This window comes from Balaenoptera ricei, chromosome 4 (assembly GCF_028023285.1).
Source record: "Balaenoptera ricei isolate mBalRic1 chromosome 4, mBalRic1.hap2, whole genome shotgun sequence".
Lineage (NCBI taxonomy): Eukaryota > Metazoa > Chordata > Mammalia > Artiodactyla > Balaenopteridae > Balaenoptera > Balaenoptera ricei.
In genome coordinates, this window is record NC_082642.1 from 142,552,305 (window position 1) to 142,576,329 (window position 24,025).

At 39.3% G+C, this 24,025-nt stretch overlaps 1 protein-coding gene across 1 annotated transcript; it reads right to left on the reverse strand.

The window, feature by feature from the left end:
- Window positions 1–201: 201 nt before the first annotated feature.
- Window positions 202–22,740, reverse strand: MRPL39 (mitochondrial ribosomal protein L39). Its single transcript, XM_059922234.1, has 10 exons — window positions 22,624–22,740; window positions 21,623–21,829; window positions 19,686–19,825; window positions 17,193–17,292; window positions 16,060–16,127; window positions 12,185–12,297; window positions 9,599–9,664; window positions 8,216–8,369; window positions 3,212–3,273; window positions 202–305 (listed from the first exon to the last, which is right to left on the reverse strand). The coding sequence occupies exons 1-10, from the start codon at window positions 22,685–22,687 to the stop codon at window positions 302–304; spliced, it is 978 nt and encodes a 325-aa protein (XP_059778217.1). The 5' UTR covers window positions 22,688–22,740; the 3' UTR covers window positions 202–301.
- Between the last annotated feature and the right edge of the window lie 1,285 nt (window positions 22,741–24,025).

A 24,025-nucleotide genomic window follows, 5' to 3' on the forward strand; every position in this document is an offset into this window, starting at 1 on the left:
GCATATATGTTTATACATGTACAAAAAAGGACTGAAAGGAGAAAACATGCCGAAGTGTTACATTCGGGGAGAGGAGGAGACAGGGTTGTTTCTGTGTAAAATTTTTATTGTGAACATAAGTTGTGTTATCCTTTAGAGAAAGGAAAAAGTAAACATCAGTATACATCTTCGGGAGAAAAAGACAAAAAGCACGCACAAACATTACATAGAAAACTTTTATTTTAATTTACTATACATATCTAAATTTGAGGAAGTTACTAGGCAGATGCACTTTCCTCTGTAGACTGAGTCTGATCTTCAGTTACCTGTAAAAACATAAATAGCTTTACTTTTCTAATAAACACTTTTAGTTTTACCCTTCACCCACCATTTAAAATCACTGCACAGCCTTTCTCTTATAATGACCCTGTCTTTGTCTTTCTCCTTCAAGAGTAATGATTATAGAAAGTTAAGGAGAAAGAGAAGAAAACTTACATGACCAATTTCCCAATATAAATTACCAAGTACAACAATTCCATTAAAAATACAACCTGAGGCATATAGCTAGGCTTCTCAAGATGGTCATTTTATTTTTCATCTATAAAATGAAATCATTAGTATAAGAAAAATATCAGCAGTGCTGCAACAAGGTATTTTAAATCAATCTATTTTGTTGGAAAAAATCAATAATTCTACTTTGAACATAGTATAATACAGGTTTAGTAGAAAAAGATATCTGTATGTTAATATTTCTATTACATGTCACTCAGACATAGCAAACAAACAGAGCTAAACTGTATTCCTCATCACCCCCAAAACCTGCCCTACTTCCTGCATTATCTATTTCAGTGAAGGGCTCTCTACCCAGGTGCCCAAGCCTGGCATGAGAGAATCCACAGTTCTCTTAACTGCATATTTAATCAACAGCCCTATTAATTCCGCCTAAGTAACTCTCACAGCCATTTTCACTGCCCTGCCGGAAGGAACTTCAGGATCTCATCATCTACTATGGCTTAAGTCACAGTCATCTTCCATGCTGCCCCCAGAATGAGCTTTTACACAGGAATAGTTTACCAATAGGTCACTTCCTTATTCAAATTCTCCAGTTACCTGTCACTTCCTTATTCAAACGCTCCAGTGTCCTCCAATCACTTTCAGGAGGGGAATGCAAATTCCACATCACGGAAGACAAGCCCCTCATATTCTATTTCCAACAAACTGATCTGGACTCATCACCCACCCTACGTGTGACTGTGCATGCAGATTCATCTTACATTCACCACGCACTGCATTCCTCCACGCCTCTTAGGCGAGTAGCTTCCTCTGAGATAAACCCATCCTCAAGCAAATTATCTGCCTGGCCCACTTTTATTCACCCATTAAAACCAGCTTAAGAAACACCAATTCCTGGGAAGCTTCCTGAACGAACCCCTCCCAGCTGGGTTTGGGTCCTTCTCTTCTTTACACCAGAGCCCCACATGTACACCTGAATTGTCTGCTTGTAAGTCTAGTTATCTTGTTCAACTTCCTTGAGGACAGCAAAAAGATTTTGTTCATTACTGTACCCACTGTTCCTGGCACATAACAAACAATAAGTCTGTGTAGTTAAATCAATGAACCATATGTTTAACCTACTCCCTTTAGACAAGCAAACGAACAGTGGAAGAAGGAAACTGAACCAAAATAAATGTTGCAAAAACAGCTAATCACTGATTTCTACTAGATACTCTAGGTTACTGTCTCTACTATTTTTCTACATTTCTTATAGACTCATTTTTTTCTCTAGTTTCTTAATCTAAAATGGACATTGTGACCAACCAAAGAGACAAAGTTATTCTCCCTACTCAAAAACACTTTCTTCTCATGAGAAAAAGAAAATTTACATCACTTTTACACAAAAACATTATAGCTAAGTGCCTAAATAGTGAATTCTATCTGTAAAGTCATTAATAAAGACTAGGTTTACACATCATCATGCAAAATAATCAATAAAAATTTATTGGGTAATCCCCCATATGCCAAGTGCTGTGTTCAAACTTTGGCATTACACATAGTATACAACAAACCCTGAATGGGTTAACACAATGTAAATGTACTAGCAAAAATAATCAGAAAACAATATGAGAAGGTATACAATAAAGCAGAAATTGCAGGGGTGGATATTTGTTCAGAGATTACTCTGAGAATGCTACATGGAGAAGGTAAGAAGGTAAGGTCTTGCAGAATGAGTAGGATGTAAATAGACAGGAGGAGGATGGGAAACAGAGTCTAGACATAACTGTCATACAGAAACAAACTTGAGCATAAGTTTGAGTTAACAGTATGCAATACATATTTGAAAGTTGCTAAGAGAGGAGATTTTAAACATTCTCACCATAATAAAAAGCTAACTCTCTGAGATAATGGATGTGTTAACTAACCTTATTGTGTTAATCATTTTGCAATATATAAATATAACGAATCATTACACAGTATACCTTAAGATTACACAATGTAGTATGGCAACTGTATTTCAATAAAGCTGGAAAAAAATGAAGTGACAGAAGAAGGTAAACTAAAACAAAAAATAAAGAAACAAGAAAGTAAGTTTGATGTGTACTTGTAAGCTTGACTAGAGTGGAAACTTAGGGTAACTAGGAAGGGTTCATGAGGCCAGGTTACACAGGATAGTTATCAGATAATGTAAGTAAAAAGTTAACACTTAGTCTCTGAAAGAGTGAACAGGGATAATCATGGTCAAGAAATATAATCATTCCTATTTGTGAAATCTAGATGCTAGTGACACAGAATAAATGACAGTAACACAAGTATTCAAATTTGGTTCTTCAGGACATTTGCATATTTAATATGTCAACTGTCGAGGCAGTTTTAAATCATATCTGGCAAATCTTTAAATGTTCATTAAGTTTACCAAAAAATTATCAAGACCTAATTAACACCATTACAACCATTAAGAACTACAACTACTATACGGTAATATTCTTATTTTTCTTCAAGTTCTATAATATCATTCCCATGATACTAACAAATAAAAACGAAAAGAATTGCCAAATAACAACTTTTCTCTTGCCAAAATACTAACAGGGTCAACAACCACAATACTGCTTTAGCTACTGAGACAACTAATTACTTTTTTCTTTCTTTCTCTTTTCTTTTTTCTTTATTATTTTGTTGTGGTGGTAGTAGTGGTTGCTTAATTTCAAGGAAAATTTCTTCATAGAAATGTACTCACATGTTGTCAAAAACCATTTTCCGAGACCTTTCCAGTAGTTTATTCCATATCGTAAAATGTGCCTTGAGAAGAAAAGATTTACTATGAATTATATAAAGCACAAAAGTTACAATAAAAGAGGCTGAGTCTTTACACAGGTTTTAAACAAAACAAATACATAAAAAGTTTGGCAGTACTAATGAGGCTAAGTGGTTCCAAAAGTGAGTTTAAGTAGGGAAAAAGGGTACATACTATACAGAACAGCTGCTTTGTTTAGCATTTAAGAAAAAAAGACTTAAGGACTGAATATGCCATTCTTCCTCTTTGTCCTTCTTAATCATTACCACCATAGAACACATTCCTTCTAATGGGAAGCAAAAATCTGTCCCACTTTTCCACCCGTTCTTTTCTTAAATAGCCAATTCCAACATGCTAGTGGTCATTCTTCAAATCACAAGCAATCACAAGGAAAGGTTCATTAAGAACCAACTGTGACGCAAGAGGAGGGGATATGGGGATATATGTATACGTATAGCTGATTCACTTTGTTATACAGCAGAAACTAACACAACATTGTAAACCAATTATACTCCAATAAAGATGTTAAAAAAAAAAAAACCAACTGTGACATCTCACACTGAAAGAGCAGACCTAGAGGATTTAGTAAATTACCCTAAAGAACAAGTAAAAACTAATGAAGACAACAGTAAAGTTATAGAACCAATTTCCTTAATTCATAACAATCTCATGCAGCAGAGGATTGTCAGAATGCATAAATGAAAACTGCAAAGTGCAAAACGACCACATCAATGTTACTAACTCAGCTGAAGGTGATACTGAGGGATATGGGTGGGTCAGGGACTATTTCAAACTGGATGAGCTGGTAAAATCTGTAATAAAAGGTAAAATTACTAAATATGTACATGCAAACCTTCTGGAGGAAGAGCAGCATGGTATGTTAAAGGGAAAACCATACCTGGCTCAGGCAGAATGAGCAGCGGGTGGGAGACTTTAAGGTGTGAGTGGAATATAACGGGTGATGGAGAAAGCGGTATGAGATGAAGTCAGAGAGAGAAAGGCAGGAGCCAGACAACATAGGGCTTTGCGAGACAGAGTGAAGGGTTGGCATTTGTTCATGAGAAGCCACTGGAACGTCTGGGGCAGAGGAACTGCATGATCTGATTCATATATTAAAAGCTTCATTTTGGCTACTCAGCAGAGAATGTGCTGTGGGGGCAAGAATGAAAGCAAAGAAGGGGAGTGAAGAGAAAGAGCAACAAGGACGAGGGAAGCAGTAGTAGATGAGCTGCTATGACATGGATGCATTTGGAATATGTTTTAGGGTTAAGAGTTGAAAGGACTTGCTGATGGATGGGATGGGGCATGGCTATGAGGGAAACAGAGAATCAAGAATTACCTCAAACAGCCGGCTAGATGACAGTAACATTTACTGAAAGGGAGAAAGCTAGGAAAGGAAGGTGTGTGGAAAAAACATGTAAAGGACATGTATGCTAAAAACTAAAAAATGCTGATGAAAGGGATGAAAGAAGATTTAAATAAATGAAAAGATATATTGTGTTCATAGATTGGAAGGCTCAATGCAGTAAAGACATCAATTCTCCCCAAACTGATATACAGGTTTAATAAAATTCCTATCAAAATCCCAGCAAGGGAGAACCACTGAAGATGGCAGAAGAGTAAGACGTGGAGATCACCTTCCTCCCCACAAATACATCAGAAATACATCTACATGTGGAACAACTCCTACAGAACACCTACTGAACGCTGGCAGAAGACCTCAGACTTCCCAAAAGGCAAGAAACTCCCCACGTACCTGGGTAGGGCAAAAGAAAAAAGAAAATCCCAGCAAGATTTATTGATAGAAAAAAGATTACCCTAAAGTTAAATGGAAAGGCAATGGATCTAGAATAGCTAAAACAATTTTTATAACACACAATAACATGGGAGGAATTATTCTACCTGATTTTAAGACCTATTAAAGCTATAGTAATCAAGATTGTGTGATATCTGGAAGAGACAGAGACACATAAATCAATGGAACACAACTGAGAACCCAGAAATAGACCCACACATATACGACCACTGATTTTTAACAACAGTACAAAAGCAACTCAACAGAGGAAGGATAGTCTTTTCAACAAATGGTACTGGAGCAACTTGACAAGTATAGGGAAAAAGAAAACAATGAACCTCATCCTAAATCTCACACCTTATACAAAATTTAACTCAAAATAAACTACAAACTTAAATATAAAACTACAAAACTTTTAGGAAAAAGAATAGGGGAGAATCTTTGGGATCTAGGGCTGGGCCTTTAATTCTTAGAATTGACACCAAAAGCATGATCCATAAAGGGAAAAACTGATAACCGGACTTCATCAAAATTAAAAACTGCTGATCTGTAAAAACCTGTTAAGAGGGAAAAGACAAGCTACAGACAGAAAGAAAATATATGCAAACTACATATCTAGCAAAGAACTAGTATCCAGAATATTAAAAAAAAAAAAAAAAAAACTCTCAAAACAACAGTAAAATAGCAAACAATCCAATTAGAATGTGGGCAAAAGAGAACAGACATTTCATCAAAAAAAGATATACAGATGGCAAGTAAGTCCATGAAAAGATGTTCAGGGCTTCCCTGGTGGTGCAGTGGTTGAGAATCTGCCTGCCAATGCAGGGGACACGGGTTCGAGCCCTGGTCTGGGAAGATCCCACATGCCGCGGAGCAACTGGGCCCGTGAGCCACAATTACTGAGCCTGCGCGTCTGGAGCCTGTGCTCCGCAACAAGAGAGGCCGCGATAGTGAGAGGCCCGCGCACCGCGATGAAGAGTGGCCCCCGCTTGCCACAACTAGAGGAAGCCCTGGCACAGAAACGAAGACCCAACACAGCCAAAAATAAATAAATAAATAAACCCAAAGTTTAAAAAAAAAAAAGCAAAACCGAGCATCAGTTTAAAAAAAAAAAAAAAAAAAAAAAAGATGTTCAACATAACTGGCCAGTAGGGAAAAGCAAATTAAAATTAAATAAGAAACCACTACAAACCCATCAGAATAGCTAAAATAAAAATTACTGACAACATCAAGTGCTGGCAAGGATTAGAAAAACTGATTATTCACACACTGCTGGTGGGAATAGAAACTGGAACTTAGCTTGGTAGTTTCTTAAAAAAACTAAACGTGCCCCTGCCATATGACCCAGCAATTGCACTCCTGGGCATTTATCCCAAAGAAATGAAAACATATATTCACAGAAACCTATACACCAATGTTCACAGCAGCTTTACTCATAATAGCTTTATTCAAAGTAGCCAGAAGCAACCCAAATATCCTTTAACAAGTGAACGGCTAAACAAACTGTGGTATATCCACACCAAGGAATACCACTCAGCAATTAAAAGGAACAAACAAGTTTTTTTTCTGTTTTTTTTTGTTTTGTTTTGTTTTTATTTATTTATTTTTATTTTTGGCTGCATTGGGTCTTTGTTGCTGCGCACAGGCTTTCTCTAGTTGTGGTGAGCAGGGGCCACTCTTCGTTGCAGTGCGCGGGCTTCTCATTGGGTGGCTTCTCTTGTTGCAGAGCACAGGCTCTAGGTGCACGGGCTTCAGTAGCTGTGGCACTCGGGCTCCGTAGTTGTGGCTCGCGGGCTCTAGAGCACAGGCTCAGCAGTTGTGGCGCAGGGGCTTAGTTGCTCCACGGCATGTGGGATCTTCCCGGACCAGGGATCGAACCCGTGTCCCTTGCACTGGCAGGCGGATTCTTAACCACTGCGCCACCAGGGAAGCCCAAAAGGAACAAACTATTGATATATTGATACGTGCAACAATTTAGATGAATCTCCAGAGAATTATGCTGAGTGAAAACACCCAATCCCAAAAGATCACAATACTGAATGATCCCATTCATATGACATTCTTGAAAGGACAAAATTATAGAAATGGGGAACAAGTGAGAAGTTACCAGAAGCAAGGAGGTGGAGGCGGGGCAGACGGGAGTGGGTGTGAGTGGCTGTGGCTATCAAAGGCCAACATGAGGGATCCTCGTGAAGGAATTGCTCTGTATTGTCACTGTTTCGATGTCCATACTCTGGCTGTGAGAGTGTGCTAATAGTTTTGCAAGATGTTACCACTGGAAAAACTGCGTAGAGGTTCTTGGGATCTCTCTGTATTATTTCTTAGGACTGCGTATAAATCTACAATTATCTCTAAATCAGAAGTTTAATTAAAAAAATAAAAGGATTAGCAAGGGGTGGGAGTAATATGGAAAATGATATGGAATAGATCTTCAAAATAGATTAGGGAGAAGAACGTGCCAAATGTAAGGCCAAAAGGCAACCCTGAAGGTCCTATCAATATGTGCTCCACTACTCCTCACTGCACCCTCCTCTATACTAATTTGAAGTATTAAAAATACTATCTCGAAAAAAAAAAAAAAAAAAATACTATCTCGGACTTCCCTGGTGGCGCAGTGGTTAAGAAACTGCCTGCCAATGCAGGGGACACAGGTTCAAGACCTGGACCGGGAAGGTCCCACATGTCGCGGAGCAACTAAGCCCATGCGCTACAGCTACTGAGCCTGCGCTCTAGAGCCCGCGTGCCACAACTACTGAAGCCCATGCACCTAGAGCCCATGCTCCACAGCGAGAGAGGCCACCACAATGAGAAGCCTGTGCACAGCAACGAAGAGTAGCCCCCGCTCACCACAACTAGAGAAAGCCCACGCGCAGCAACGAAGACCCAATGCAGCCAAAAATAAATAAATAAATTTATTAAAAAAGAAAAACTCTCTCAATTTGATTTAATTTTTTCAACTAATACTTCTTTTGTAAATTATCTGTTTACATCCTGGGTAAAATTATTTTAATCATTAACCCAAGTTGACAAAATATTAGTGTTACACAACTTAACGAAAATTAAAATATATGTCCTTCAAATTGGTATAAAATCAAGACCAGAATCACACTCACACCCAAACTGAATGACCTGAAACTTTAAGCTTTACTTACTCTTAAGTGCACAGGTAAAGAGAGACCCTGGAATCTTCGTACAAGACTTGACTGGGTGGCTTGAAGATTATGAACCGCTGACACTTCGTACTGGAAACAAATACTTGTTCTTGGAATAAGAGGGCCCTCACTCACATCAATGAAGTCACCAAATCTGATTCGATTTAAAAAATAAACAAATAAAACCTCAAAATCAAATCACTTACAATAGTTAAAAAAAATCTATTCATTCTCTTTGCCATTACATCCCTAATCAAGAACAATCCACGTGGATCAATTCCATCTCTAATAGCCCCTGACACAACAATCTCAAGTGATGAGACTAAAATTTTAGAAATTAAAACCAATGAATCTTTTTCTTACTTAGCATTGATATAATTTTAAAGATTTTTTAAATAATTTTTTTAAATTAATTAATTAATTATTTATTTGGCTGCTCTGGGTCTTTGTTGCTGCGCATGGGCTTTCTCTAGTTGCGGCGAGCGGGGGCTACTCTTCGTTGCAGTGAGCGGTCTTCTCACTGCGGTGGCTTCTCTTGTTGCAGAGCACGGGCTCTAGGCGCACGGGCTTCAGTCGTTGTGGCTCGTGGGCTCTAGAGCACAGGCTCAGTAGTTGTGGCACACGGGCTTAGTTGCTCCGTGGCATGTGGGATCTTCCCGGACCAAGGCTGGAACCTGGGTCCCCTGCATTGGCAGGAGGATTCTTAACCACTGCACCACCAGGGAAGCCCGTTAAAGATGTTTAAGATCACTAAACACATCATGCTATCAAGTGGATCCAATGTCTAAAACTGATATCCTATCACCTTATAACAACTAACTGCAACAGAGTTTAGAATTTAGCATGTAAGACAGCTTCCTAGAGGAAAAAAGTTAAATCTGAGTCAAGAAAACATGAAGTTGAGAAAACAGATACAGGCCGTGAAGCCATTTTTGCATAATGCATTGTCTTACTTCTCTCATCCTTGCATCAGAAAGCACATTGTGATATAACTTCCTTATATGTAACATAAGTAGTAACTAATTAGTCAGTATTCATGTTTCTACATACATATGAATCACGTTCAATTCATAACAATGAGTATTCTGCCCAATTTCAAAATTAACTCTAAACATTACATTTTCTTACAATGGTTTCCAACTCTTTCAGAAATAAAAATAACAAACAATAAAATGAGGAACAGAAACCACAACTGTTCCCGAAGATGACTTAAAGCTTCCAATTACCACCATAGCAAAAAATTGAACAAAGCAGTAAAAAGTAAGGTAATAAGAACAACAAATTAAGGTACAAATCTTTTCCAGTCATACACCAGTCAGGTAACAATAAAACTAAACCTTCCTATAAATTAGCATAGCAGTCAATTTTTATATTTTTACTTACCTGTGTAGCTTGACTATTCTCTCAGGGTTCTGAGATGCCTTCTCTTCTATGAAATCTAATTTGTACCTAAAAAGCAGCAAAGAAACAAATGTTTTAATTCTAAATGTACAAAAAGGTGTTTAAAGCCACTTCCCTTTCTCTTCCTCTTCAGCCATAATTTTTGCAAGAGGGGTTTACACTTGGAACCTCCCCTTCCTCACCTCCCATTCACACCTCACCTCCTTCAATCTGGCCAGAGCTTCACAACTCCACCAAACTGTTCTCCTTGGTGCCAACCTAATGGACACTCTTTAGTCCTTATTTCCACTGCTCACCTCCACTTCTCAAAGTGTTCTTTTCCACCGGCTTCTGTGGCATTCCCTACTGCTTGTTATTTTAACTCTCTGGTCACCCTTCTCTTTCCCTACCCTTCAAGGGTTCTGCCCATAAACTTTTTTCACTCTAAGCATCCTCTCTGGGCTAGCTCCTTGATTTGCACAGTTTTAATTACCACTTACGTGTTTATATCTTCTACACCTCTGCTTCTAATCCACATCTCTTCTGAGCCCCAAACTGTATATCCAAAACACTCCAGACATCAACCAGGGTGTCTACAAGCATCTTACACTCCCAAGTTCTCAAACTGAACAAAAACTTACCCTCTCTTTTCTCACCAAACTTATTCTTATTCCTGAATTCCCTAGTTTAGTAAATGACACCACCAACCACCCACATCTCCAAGTGAAAAACTTCAGAGACTTCCTTGATTCCTGTTTCTCCCACCACATTCCCTCTGTCCAATTCATTACCAAGTCACATCAATTCTACTGCCTGTCTCTCAAATCCACTAGGGTCTGTCAGTATAACAAATAGTACAGATGGAACCGCACAGCCCAGGTTCAAATCATGACCTTACCACTTACTATTAAGAGCCTTGCCTATTTACCCCAGAATGCTAAACAAACATTACACATGTGTGGCAAGGTTGGAAAGCGTCAGTTTGTGCAAAAACATCCACTTACTGCCACACTCCTTCTTCCACAGCCCTGATGATTACTGAGGGAGCCAATTCCCTTGAATACTTGTTCCTCTTGACCCACCTCTAAGAGAAACTCCTGTCCCCTGGGAGCCAAGGCCACTGAAAGTTCCCCCTACAGGAGAAAGGCCCCATCACTGATCCACCTTCAACCTCCAAAACTCTCTGTCTCCTCAAACTTGCCCCTAAATGATCTCCCACCTCCCTTTACACACTCACCTAAAGTTACCAAAGTCCTACAAGCCTCTCCTAGACTTTGACAGTTGAGTGGGAGGAAAGGGAAATCTCAGTGTAACATGAAATGAAAGTCTAGAGTACGCTGCCCAATACGGTAGCTATGGAGCACTTCAGTGTAATTAGTCCTAATTGAAATGTGCCGTGAGTGTAAAATACACACCAGATTCTGAAGACTTAGTATGAAAAAGAGAATTATAAAATATTAAGTTTTTAATATTAATCACATGTTGAAATGTTTCAGATACATTGTTTAAATAAAACGGTTTTATTAAAATTAACTTCACCTTTATTTTGAATTTTTGTTTAATGTAGCTAACTAGGAAATTTAGTTATATAGATGACTCACATTATATTTCTATTGGACAACACAGCCCTAGAATTGTGGTGGGGGAGGTGACTTGATAAATTCTGATAATTTAAGGAATTTTCTTATAGAATTAATGGTAATTTAGTTGTAAAGAATTATTTGTACTCCAGTTCAGTATATTCCTACTGCTTTCTAAGTACACTGGTTCCAAAATATGCTAAATATTATAAACTAGCCCCATGAGAATCTGTGCCTCATTTTATAAATAGCTAAAGAAATTCCAAACCATTATCTTTAACAATTTGCAGGTGAACGTTTTGGCTTTAGAATCTAGTATCTATATGATTTTTTGCAATGCAGATAATCCATTCTAATTAATTCTGATTTTAATTAGTTTAACATTAAAATTTAGTTTATGTTCTCACAATTAGTAGAAGATAAATTGGAAGTTTTCTGAGTGAAAAAGGGAATTGAGAAGGCAGGCAGGATTTAACATGTTGGCGAAGAAAATCTATCAAATGGTTAATTCCCCTACAGAAGACTAAGATCTGTGTGAATGTTTTACTTCAGCTGTTAGCTGCCTCCGAACAGCTGGTATTTTCTGTCTTACCCTTTTCATCTGAAGAGTGGAAAGATGGGAAGGAAAGGTTGCCAAATGCAAGTTTAAATAGATTTAAGTTTAAATTCAAAATAATGCAGTTTCTTAACGTAGGCTACCACTTCACAATGGAAGGAAAAAAGGGAAACATATTGCTATGGTGATATAAAGAAAAGGACTAGCCAAAGAAAAAGAGAAGTAAGACAAAGTAAGAAAATTATCAAAGGTGTGGCAGGGGCACTTCTTCTCAGTGAAATAATGAGATGAACAAAAGCAAATAGGCTGGTGCAGAAAAGAGATCCCAGAGCTAAAAAGTAAAAAGTGTGCTACATAAATACATCAAATATGAAAGTTAGTAAGAGCTGAATTTTCTTCATTACATACAACTTTGGGAGGTTTAATTTTGTTTAAAAGGAAGCCAACACTTACTTATTGTGTTGAAATATTTCTAACGCCACTTTTGCTTCAACTTCCAGAGTTTCAAATGGAAGATCTTTATAAATTAAAGCACGAGCATCTTTTGTGAAGGAACATAGGTTCTCCTTAAAAATGAAAGTATTAACCTTTTGTAACAATTTACTTAAAAACATTTCCCTATAAGGCAGATAAAACTGTATGCTTAATATTATAAGTCCAACTACAACAAAAAGCAAAAAGCAAATTTGCTAGGAAAGAAAGCATTAATTTGCAACAATTAAATACTGGAATCATACAATGTACAATTAGCAATTTCTCCCAATTCTATAAATTATAAAACTTGTAATTAAATAGCTGCCTGTGTTAGAAATAATTATTATGGATAATCCTACAAAGAAATTTTAATAAACATTTCATTCAAATTATACAGCCCTATAAATGTTTATTAAAATGATGGTGCAACAAGTAGAAATACTAATAAGTAAATGGTAAGATACAAAAATTTGTTTACACTATGAGTAAAACTAAGCTTTTTAAATAAATGCATGAGGAAAAAATTATTATTTATGTGACTCAGAAACTTTCACTAGGAAATGTTATGTCATCATTGGCCATGTCCAAAATATAGCATAAATCCAATATTAGAAATTTCTGTTTAATGAAAATGTCAATTTTACACAATTAAAATGATTAATAACACACATTAACAATGTTTATGAGATTTTTAATAAAAACTATAGTTGAGTTTTCACACTATAAATCATAACTAATACAGAAAAGATCAAGCACTATTATGCAAATAATTTTTGTAATAAAATTCTTTCCATAAACTTCCTAATAGACTCTTTTAAATGAAATGACTCTTCTCCATTCTTAAATGGATAATTTTCTGTATAACCAATGCACATTCATGGTTTAATATAGCTGTTACTTGACTGTAACTTTCCCCCACTTTCTAAACCCCATGGTGCCTGCAATTAACTAGTACATTTCTTTTTTAAAGTTTTATCTTTAAAAAAAGGAAAAGGAGGCGGCAAGTTTCATACATAATGAGACTTAAATTTTCATCTCCTTAGTTTTTACTTAACTCCCCCAATAAAGTAAGAATCTTGACAGACTTGAAAAAAAAATTATATTGCCACGAGTCCACAGATCATGAAGAAACCATTCCAAACTCTCCCCTCACCCCCCCCATCTCTCCCAATACCTCTCTTCCCTCTCTCCCTTTCTCTCTTTTTTCCTTCCTGTTTCCCTCCTCTCTCTCTCTCGGTATTAAGCAGTAATGGCAGGATTACACAATAAATAACTGTCAAAGCCAGCATTTAAACCTGGATCTTCCCTGACTCCAAAATTTTTTTTTTCAGGTGTCATTTGGATTTCCTTTTTTTTTTCCCCCACATCTGTATTGGAGTATAAATGCTTTACAATGTTGGGTTAGTTTCTGCTGTACAACAAAGTGAATCAGCTATATGTATACATATATCCCCATATCCCCTCCCTCTTGAGCCTCCCTCCCGCCCTCCCTATCCCACCCCTCTAGGTCATCACAAAGCACCGAGCTGATCTCTCTGGGCTATGCGGCTGCTTCCCACTAGCTATCTAGTTTACATTTGGTAGTATATATAGGTCAATGCTACTCTCTCACTTCGTTCCAGCTTCCCCTCCCCACCCCCAACCCCCGTGCCCTCAAGTCTGTTCTCCAGGTCTGCGTCTTTATTCCTGCCCTGCCACTAGGTTCATCAGTACGGCTTTTTAAAATTCCATATATATGCATTAGCATACGGTATTTGTTTTTCTCTTTCTGACTTATTTCACTCTGTATGACAGATTCCAGGTCCATCCACCTCACTACAAATAACTCAATTTCGCTCCTTTTTATGGATGAGTAATATTCCATTGTCTATAAGTTCCACATCTTCTTTATCCATTCACCTGTTGATGGACATTTAGGTTGCTTCCATGTCCTGGCTATTGTAAATAGTGCTGCAATGAACATTGTGGTACATGTGTCTTTTTGAATTATGGTTTTCTCAGGGTATATGACCAGTAGTGGGATTGCTGGGTCATATGGTAGTTCTATTTTTAGTTTTTTAAGGAAACTCCATACTGTTCTCCATAGTGGCTGTATCAATTTACATTCCCACCAACAGTGCAGGAGGGTTCCCTTTTCTCTGCACCCTCTCCAGCATTTATTGTTTATAGATTTTTTGATGATGGCCATTCTGACTGGTGGGAGGTGATACCTCATTGTGGTTTCGATTTGCATTTCTCTAATGACTGGTGATGTTGAGAATCTTTCCATGCATTTGCTGGCTGACTCCAAAATTTTTGCTTTTAGAAACTACAATATTTCACTAAATCCAAGATGCACCACTAAGAAAAAACATTACCAGTTATAATCATAAGATGCTATCTACTGTAAGTCACATTTGCTCCAGAGAATTACACTGAGTGAAAAAAGTCAATCCCAAAAGATTACATACTGAATGATTTCATTTACATAACATTCTTGAAATGACAAAACTATACAAATAGAGAACAGACTAGTGGTTGCCACAGTTTAAGGATGGGGGGAGATGGAGACTAAAGAGAAATGTGGGTAATTTTCGCAGTGATAGAAATGTTCTTGGCGGGCTTCCCTGGTGGCGCAGTGGTTGAGAATCTGCCTGCCAATGCAGGGGACACGGGTTTGAGCCCTGGTCTGGGAAGATCCCACATGCTGCGGAGCAACGAGGCCCGTGAGCCACAACTACTGAGCCTGCACGTTTGGAGCCTGTGCTCCGCAACAAGAGAGGCCGCGATAGTGAGAAGCCCGTGCATCGCGATGAAGAGTGGCCCCCGCTTGCCGCAACTAGAGAAAGACCTCGCACAGAAACGAAGACCCAACACAGCCATAAATAAATAATAAATAAATTTTTTTAAAAAAAAGAAACGTTCTTGGCTATATCAGTGTCAATATCCTGGTTGTGATATGGTACTATGGTTTCGCAAGATAATACCATTGGGGAAACTGAGTAAAAGGAACATCGAATCTCTATGTATTATTCCTTACAACTCCATGTGTATCTATAATTTTCTTCAACTAAAAAAAAGTTTAATTAAAAAAAGTTATAGAAACAAACAAAAGACACATTTGTTTTCAGAGATATTAAAATGTGAAAAAAATGTACATAGTGGAATTGATAAAATGGTACGCTACACTGCCTCCCCACTTCTGATCTCCAGCCTTCCAATCTGTAGGACATACAGTTTTGCTTCATTAAGAATTAGGCATTTGTCTGTTCTCTCCAATCGTAACTACGCCTCTAGGCTTGACTTTTGAAAGCCGTCAGCATCCTCTACCTGCACAGCACCTGATCTAGATTCACTCTGTTAGCCAGGCTCCTGCTGCTACCCCGGTCCGAGACCAACAAGGAGCACCGTCCTTAGGACGGCGGACCATTCCAGAAGAGGCTAGTTTGCTGCTATTTAGTTTGCGGCTATCTGGGTTACCTCTGTCAAAGCCTGATATTTTAATTCACCCCTCCCCAACTCTCAATGTAACCCTTGTTGATAGGAAGATCTCAGGATGCAATAGGCTTAAAATGGCTTAGGGCAGTGGTTTTCAAATTGTGCTCTAAAGATCCAAGGAGGTAAGGCTCCAGGCCTCTCACCCCCACATCAACCAAGATAGTTAAGCTTCTATATTTTATTCTGGGTACCTCGCTGTTGTGAATACCCTCAATCATATACATCTGTCTTAAATACACTAAAAAGCAACAATAAAGATTGACTGATTCTTTTAAATATCCTCAACGTGCAGTACCATTCAACAATACTAACACAGGAATCGTTCCAACAAAGAAAGGCACAGACTCTAAAATTAATACTCCAAAGAGTAGACTTACTTTTGTTGGCATCCACTCATCAAGTCTCTTATCCAAAACTACATCATAGCAGAAGGCTCCAGTGATTACTGTAAATCCAACCAAAATAAAAAGCAAAGTCAAATCTGTTAGGGTAGAAAGTTACTAATTTGCAACAAATGAATATTTAGACCATAAAATGAAGGGTCAAAAATCTCTCCCAACACTACAAATTATAAAATTGTCACCATTATTCCAGCTACTTGTCAGAGCTGTACCAACTTTCCCCCCACCATAAAACTAACTCACCTTTTTGTTAACCCAACATCACCAGTATTTTTTAACCATTCACATTTTCTTCAGGAATAGTACCACCATAGAGATCTCAAATATTAGTTACTAGATACAAAAATTCCCAAAGAGTAAGATATTTAATAAGTAGATGAATAACTAAATGGACATGAAATGTTTAATTTTTTTAATATCTTCTAAATTTATTTTTTGTTGTTTTGTTTTGCTTAGAATCTCTTATTGCCAAATCAAATATTTTTTGGTATATAAACTTCCACCTTTTTTAAAAAAATACAATTGTGATCCTACTACACATACTGTTGCAAAATCCTAGTTTTAGGAAAATTACAAAGAATGTGAACTCTTCCACCTCCCCAAAATGGTATTCCTCTCCAGTGTCAGGGTCATTTCTGGTGAAATGGTACCACCTAAACACAGTTTTCTACAGAAGTCTATTTATACTCATATCTCCTCCTCCTCACATTCTGTTTGGAAATAAGTACTTAAAATGGTAAGAAATAAATACTGACACAATATAATTACATGAAATTCACATTCAAAAGAAACAGTCTCCTCTAATCCTATTATGTTAATAATTGACCTCCAATAATTAAATAAGATGGATTTTTTTACCATTATAAATAGAAGGTATATATGACAGTAATAGGACGGATTCTACTACCCATAATAAATGGAATGTATGTATGATGGTAATTTATATTAGACTAAATTAGAAGTGAACTCTATACAACATCAAAAATAGGTACCAAAATATTCAAAGATTACAGAAAGTGTGTGTGTGTGTCTATATATATATACACACACACACACACACATATATATATATGTGTGTGTTTATTTATTTATTTATATGTGTACATCACCTGGAACTTCTGGAGCTCTGACCAAACTGACCACATATTCATCTTTGAATGCCCTCTCTATCACACAGCCCATCATCATGGCACAAGAACGCCAATAAGCCTAGAAAAATAAAATACACACAAACATAATAAACATAAGATTTACTAACATTTCTTTAATATTAAAATTTAGGTTGACTTTTGACTTAGGAACCATTTCTCAAATATCTGTCCATCTCTGCATTTAGAAATGGTTACCATCAGACCATGACATTACCACCACCAAGCAAAACCCACAAAAGAATGAAGCACCAACTTCATGTGGTTAGCAATGTTTGTATAAGATATCAGACACTATAATGTTTATCAACCAATAAACAGTTTTACTATCGGTAGTAATTTTATTTTTAACCCAGGATAAAGTTAACTTGTTAACAAACTTGTGCTAAAGTAAAATAAATATATTAATATGTGCCTGTTTATAACGTACATAAATATGGAGGGTTAACCCAACTTTTAAGAATTATTTATGGGCTTCCCTGGTGGCACAGTGGTTAAGAATCCACCTGCCAATGCAGGGGACATGGGTTCAAGCCCTGGTCCAGGAAGATCCCACATGCCGCGAAGCAACTAAGCCCGTGCGACACAACTACTAAGCCTGCGCTCTATAGAGTCCACGAGCCACCACTACTGAGCCCGTGTGCCACAACTACTGAAGCCCGCGCGCCTAGAGCCCGTGCTCCGCAACAAGAGAAGCCACTGCAATGAGAAGCCCGCGCACCGCAACGAAGAGTAGCCCCCGCTTGCTGCAGCTAGAGAAAGCCCGCACACGGCAACAAACACCCAATGCAGCCAAAAATAAATAAATAAAAATTAAATAATAATTTTTTTTAAAAAAAATAATTATTTATGACTCCTAGCCTATACCTAACATCACGTATCACTTAGGTTATTCATATTTATAACAAAGCAACCTCACTATTAACTGGGCTTTCATCTCACTAGCATTTTGATCCATGGACATGCCCAATATAGGTATCCATGCAATGACCTTCCCAGAGTCATAAAGACAAACATAAGTCCTACACCATCTTAAGCTCTGTACTGGCACTGCTATAACTAGGCACTTGACTTTCCTAAGCTCTTCTCCGTATCTGAGGACAACAAGAGTGGGCTCATTTGGTTGCACATGGCAGAGACTGCTCCAGAATGTGTTCTACACAACCACACAAATACACTAAAAATAAATGCAAACCCAGGCCCTGAAGGCCAGTAGCAAAATGCACTTCTTCATCTATCTGACTTGATTGTTTTTAATGTCTGGTGAACTCCAGGGTCAATGCCTAGGTTCAAATCCAGGCTCAGCCACTTAGCAAACTGGTAACCTTGGTCAGGCTACACCTCTCTTTGCCTCAGTTTATTTATCTGTAAAAAGGAGATAATAGCACCTTTTATGGGATTTTTTTTTATTGAGGATTACATGAGTCAATACCTGTGAATCACTAAAACAGTGCCTGATATACAATAAATGTTCAACGTTAGCTACTACTTTTATCATGCCTACCATTTCCTTCTTTAAGTATTTCATTTCAACAAATATTTATTAAATACCTACTGTATGTAAGTCAAGGACAAGATCTAATAAGGGACATGATCCCTGTCTTCACAGAGCCAGGAATCCAGTACATTCAACAGTTCGTATTACAAGGGAAAATCAAACTACTGTATCTAGAGACACTAGCCAAGTGTTGTGAGGCCCAGAAGAAAAGAGGGATTCATTCTGACAAGAAGAAGCTGAGAAGGTTCCACAGAGCATATGGCATTTTAATGGAACTATAATAGATAAACAGGATTTTAATAGGGAGGAAAGAAAATACTCGAAGAGCATCAACAAAAGCAAGGAGGATAACACAACAGAAACCATTAGTGACCAAGTCCTCCAGTGTGGCTGGAGCAAAGAGGAAGTGGAAAGATGCCGTGGTGGTGAAGCTCAAAAGGCAGGCAGGGGTGAGAAAAGTGTCCACGCAGATCTGGGAAAGTTATATGAACGGTTATCAGGTAGGCAAGTTCTTTAGGGATAAGTGACATCATCCTTAGTCACATCATTTAATAAAACTCTTGCAGGACTATTAAGGAAGACTTTCAGATTAAAAAAGGGTGGGGGGGGGCGATGGGAGAGTTAAAAAGTTATTGAAATAAGCCAGAAAAGATGGTGAAAGACAAGAATGAAATTACTGAACTATACAGGGTGACTAATAAAAGTAAGCTGAACAAAGATATGAATGTCATTTAGTTTTCTCAAACCAAAATACAGAGACATTAATGCCACTGAGGAGTTTTGAACTATGAACATGCCTAATCTACCAAGTAAAACCCTGATTATCTAGTACAGTACAACATTTGACCTTGGCCAGATCTGTACATTTCAAACTCCATAGGAAACAGATTTTAATTAAAAAAAAGACTAGAAAAAACTGGGGGGAGGGGTACCAAAGAACATAGAGGCAGAAATACCTTATTGACTTCTCCTGGATCATCATCTTTGAAAGTAAGAAACTTAATTTCACATGACTTGGTCAAAGGCTTATACATGTCCCAAGGCTGTCCGTCCACAAGAGCCAGAATGGACTTCCTGCAGTACCACTCACTTAAATCTAGGAATTTAAAACAGATTGAAGATCTAACTCTAACAAAACCCAAGTGAAAAAGTACATGTTTAAGTGCTACATTAAGAAATAAAACAACAGAAAGGCAAGATTCTGCAAGCTTTTTTGGGGAGAAAAGAAAGATTTGTAGCCAATAAAAAAATAATTCCCAACACATCCAATGTATTGCTAATTAATAATGAAATTACCCAAACAAAAATCATTAAGGCTAAGTCTAACTTGAAATTAATCTGTCAATTATTAAGTAATAAAATAGTTTTCCAAGAGCTACACTTAAATATTCAGAAAGCAGCATCGTGGATATATTTGGCTATATGCACACAATTTAGAAGGGAAAATATATAAATATACATCCCAGTAAGTCTGTTCTAGATGGGTTTGGGGTCTTGCTCCCAAACCATCTATACTTCCCTAACATGGACTCTTCAAGTTAAATACCATAGTTACCAGTTTGTATTCAATAATTATCAGTATGAATTCACACATAAACCAATCAGCTCTGGTCTGTTATATGACTCCAGAATGCAACTCCAACCCTGATTAGATGTTTTTTGAGTACCCAGCTATTCACAGAAGTGGTCAAACCAAACCACAGGTCTAAATAAGTTCCATAAGGCGGGGATCATGCCTATTTTTGCTCACTCGCCAGTATATCTAGAGACTAGCATCAGGCCTGAAATACACTAGGTACTCAATAAAATTTATTGAATGATTGACGGTATGAGTGACAAGCAAGTCTGAGGGCAGCGGTCATGCTAAGAGTGGTTCAGAGGCTTCATCTCTACATGTGATGTGTGTAAAACTCCTTAAGGGCCTGAGCTGTGTCTTAGCCTCCTCTGCATTCCTAATGCCTATCCTACAGCAGAGGTTCAATAAATGCTTGCCAAACAAGTAAGCAATTATAAGTACTAATTCAAGTGCCAAAGTAAAGGAAGATTGAGAGTACACACTCGGCAGGTCAGCTTAAGCTTTTAACTAAAGTTAATTACTTAAATGGAATCATTACTGAGTTTTCCAAAAATCTGAACAACGCAGCCAGTCATATATGAGCGAGCATGTAGGTGTACGTATCTACTTTTTGTTCTTTCGGAATTTAAACGTTACCAGTTCTATCAAAGCTACTACAAAAGCATTTTGATCAAAAATAACATAGAGGCCTTGTTCTCTTCATTTCCACACCACATCACACACAGGGCCTTGTTCTCTCCCTTAAGATATGAACACAACAAATATTTTTACCCCAGTCACATTCACCCCATGTACTCACACATTCACTACATGTACATGTAAATGTAAACAAAGACACAACACACACAGAGGCAAGTGGTGAGCAGATAAAAGACTTAAGTTAGGCTATAAAGAGCAGAAAAGGAAAAGAAGGCCAAAAAAAGCTGATCATCTGAGGCCAGGGCAGTCCCTCCACCCCAAAATCCTTTAATGGGACTCACATGATAACTGCTGCCATTACACCACAGTGTGTCTAAAAGGGGCAAGCACACTAGTAGCAATGCTTTCAGGTCTGCCTCCTGCAGGAAACAATGACAGCCCTCTAAACTCAGCCAGATTCCAGCAAGTCCCAGGACGACCTATGCGTTACAGCACCAACCTTTCAAGGCCCACAGTACCCTCAACTGCTAAGCCCGCAGTGAACACGCAGGAAGATGCTAGATAAAGGAGAACTTCCGGGAAGTTCAGGGAGCAATTACAGCATCTTGTCTCCTCTGCACCGGTTCTTCTCCTGATTTATGCAAAATCTTCAAAAGGGTACCCTGATTCGTTACTTACGCATGGCACAACTATAAGGAGTTGAAATGTTTTTATTCATGACAAAGACAGTGCCAGGGTCAGCTTTCCCAACGTGCTTAACTTCAATCTTCTCAGTTCGGGGAGTTAATGAGAGCTGCCTTTTTTTCTCTTTGTTAAAGAGATCATTCTGCATTTCTGTCAGTTCGGTCGGTGACAGCTGAGAAGCAGGTGATGTTGCTATAAATCCTGTGCAGAAGTTACAATAAATGTGAAAACTGACCAAAAAAATAATATATTGCCCCACCCTGTTCCCCTCCCGTATCACCATCCTCGACCAAGGAAAGAATAGGAGGCAAGGGAATTTTAAACGCTGTTCACCAAAATGAGTTCAGAAGTAAACTTAAACCCCTTTCTAATATTAATAATTAAAACGACCACGGAAAAGAACTGCAGCCTGCCCTGATCCGCGCCTTTACTTCAACTTTGCTCTTTCACCATCAGATCGCCACTTCCCACCAGTTTCCTCGGTCGTATTCCAATCTGTGCTTTACAATAAGGGGCAAAAAGTAACCAGGAAGTGGAGTCAGACCAGTCATTGGAAAGGTGAGCAAAACTGTCGCTTTGAAAACGTCTTGGGGACAAGAAAGCTCCACGAGACTGCAGGTCCCACGCCAAAACTCTCCATATGTAGAGCGAGAAATGCTAAGCTTATTTTCCAAACCCCAAATCAGAGGATTTGGCAAGGCATGTACGAGTCCAATGGGAAAATAAAGACACGTTTGCACCGGAACGTGGTCTCCCTCCCAAGGGCGCCCCAAGCTCCTCCCGCGGCCCCGCCCCTGCCCTCCCCGTCTCTCTCGGGTCCCGAGATATGTACCCCAAGGCCGGGAGGGGGCGGCCAACGCAGCAGGGACTCAAAAGACCCTCCTCGGTCCCCAACCCCGCGGGACCCCCCCCCCCCAGGACCCGCCTCGGGCCCAATCTGGGCAGACACCATCCTCTAAGCCTCCCTCCCTGACCCTACGGCCGCTAAAACTCACTCCAGCCAGCCCCGCCGCCGGGGGCGGCCCGCCAGAGCCGCAAGCTCCAGATTCCGACGGACATTGCCTCCTCTGCAGCCCTAGGAACCGCCGTGCGCAGGTCCTTCTCCGTCTTCTTCCCCGGAAACTCCGAGCGCGCACCCCAGGTTCCGTCGGAGAGTTTTGTTCCGGGCCAGACTGTCGGGCTGCATCTGCCACCAGGGGGCGCGCTCGCGCCTCGCTGAGAGTCAGTCGCTGGAGGTCTGGCGTCCAGAGCCCGGCTTGTTCCCGGCGCACGGAGGATGACCCGGAGGTCCTGGGCCCCACGGCGGCCGGTCAGCCACCCGGTGGGCTCTGCAGGGGGACAAGCGTCTCCTTTGGAGCCGCAGAGCTGGACACGCGCCGTCACCCTCCGCCCTCCGCAGGTTCGATCCCCGCCTGCTGGGCGAAACCCTTGTTTCTCTCAAAGTATGTTTCTGGGGAGAAAAACTGAGAAAAGATGACTTCTGTTTACTCTTACTTTCGTGGTCAGCCCAGCCGGCCACGTCGATGGCATCTTCAAGCTCTTGGCTTAACTCTCGGTTTTGCAAGGGTGAGTTCTTAGGGTAGCTGGAGTGGGTCTGCGCCCGGCTTCTCCATTTATTTAGCCGTAGTAATATGGACCTCAAAACGTGTCCTGTTGACGTTGGAGGGAACTTTGTAATCCGTAGAGCGTTTTACAAATTATCTAGATTAATTTATATACTATATAGAGAGCACGTTAAAAGGATCCCATGTTAAAGGGTGGATTTTTTTTTTTTTAAGAAATTTCTTTTGTGTAACTACAGTAGAGAACTTTTTTTTTTTAATTTTTATTTATTTATTTATGGCTGTGTTGGGTCTTCGTTTCTGTGCGAGGGCTTTCTCTAGTTGCGGCAAGTGGGGGCCACTCTTCATCGCGGTGCGCGGGCCTCTCACTATCGCGGCCTCTCTTGTTGCGGAGCACAGGCTCCAGACGCGCAGGCTCAGTAGTTGTGGCTCACGGGCCGAGTCGCTCCGCGGCATGTGGGATCCTCCCAGACCAGGGCTCGAACCCATGTCCCCTGCATTAGCAGGCAGACTCTCAACCACTGCACCACCAGGGAAGCCCCAAAGGGTGGAATTTTTGTCTCTTGTTCACTGATGGATCCCAAGCGCCCAGAACGCAGCGTGGCACACAGTAGGCGCTCAGTGTATATTTGTTGAACGACTGAATGCCTTTGCATTCAGCGCAGTGTCTGATTCCTTTGTCCGACTAGGTTGTTGCTGCTATTGAAGTAAGCATCCCAGAGGTTTAGTATGGAAATGCTCTTATTCAAAGTTGTTTACTGCTATAACTTTACTTAAATCGTGTAAATTGACAAATTCAGCCCAAGGCCTTTCCCCACTCTGCTCCTTGACTTGC

What these genes read in the sequence shown, in the direction of transcription:
- MRPL39 (XM_059922234.1), bottom strand. Translation starts at nt 22,687, where the DNA reads ATGTCCGTCGGAATCTGGAGCTTGCGGCTCTGGCGGGCCGCCCCCGGC. An exon ending in GAAATATTTCAACACAATAA is followed by an intron (nt 9,665 to 12,184) that starts GTAAGTGTTGGC and finishes GCTGCTTTTTAG; the next exon opens with GTACAAATTAGATTTCATAG. An exon ending in AGAATAGTCAAGCTACACAG is followed by an intron (nt 8,370 to 9,598) that starts GTAAGTAAAAAT and finishes AAATCGAATCAG; the next exon opens with ATTTGGTGACTTCATTGATG.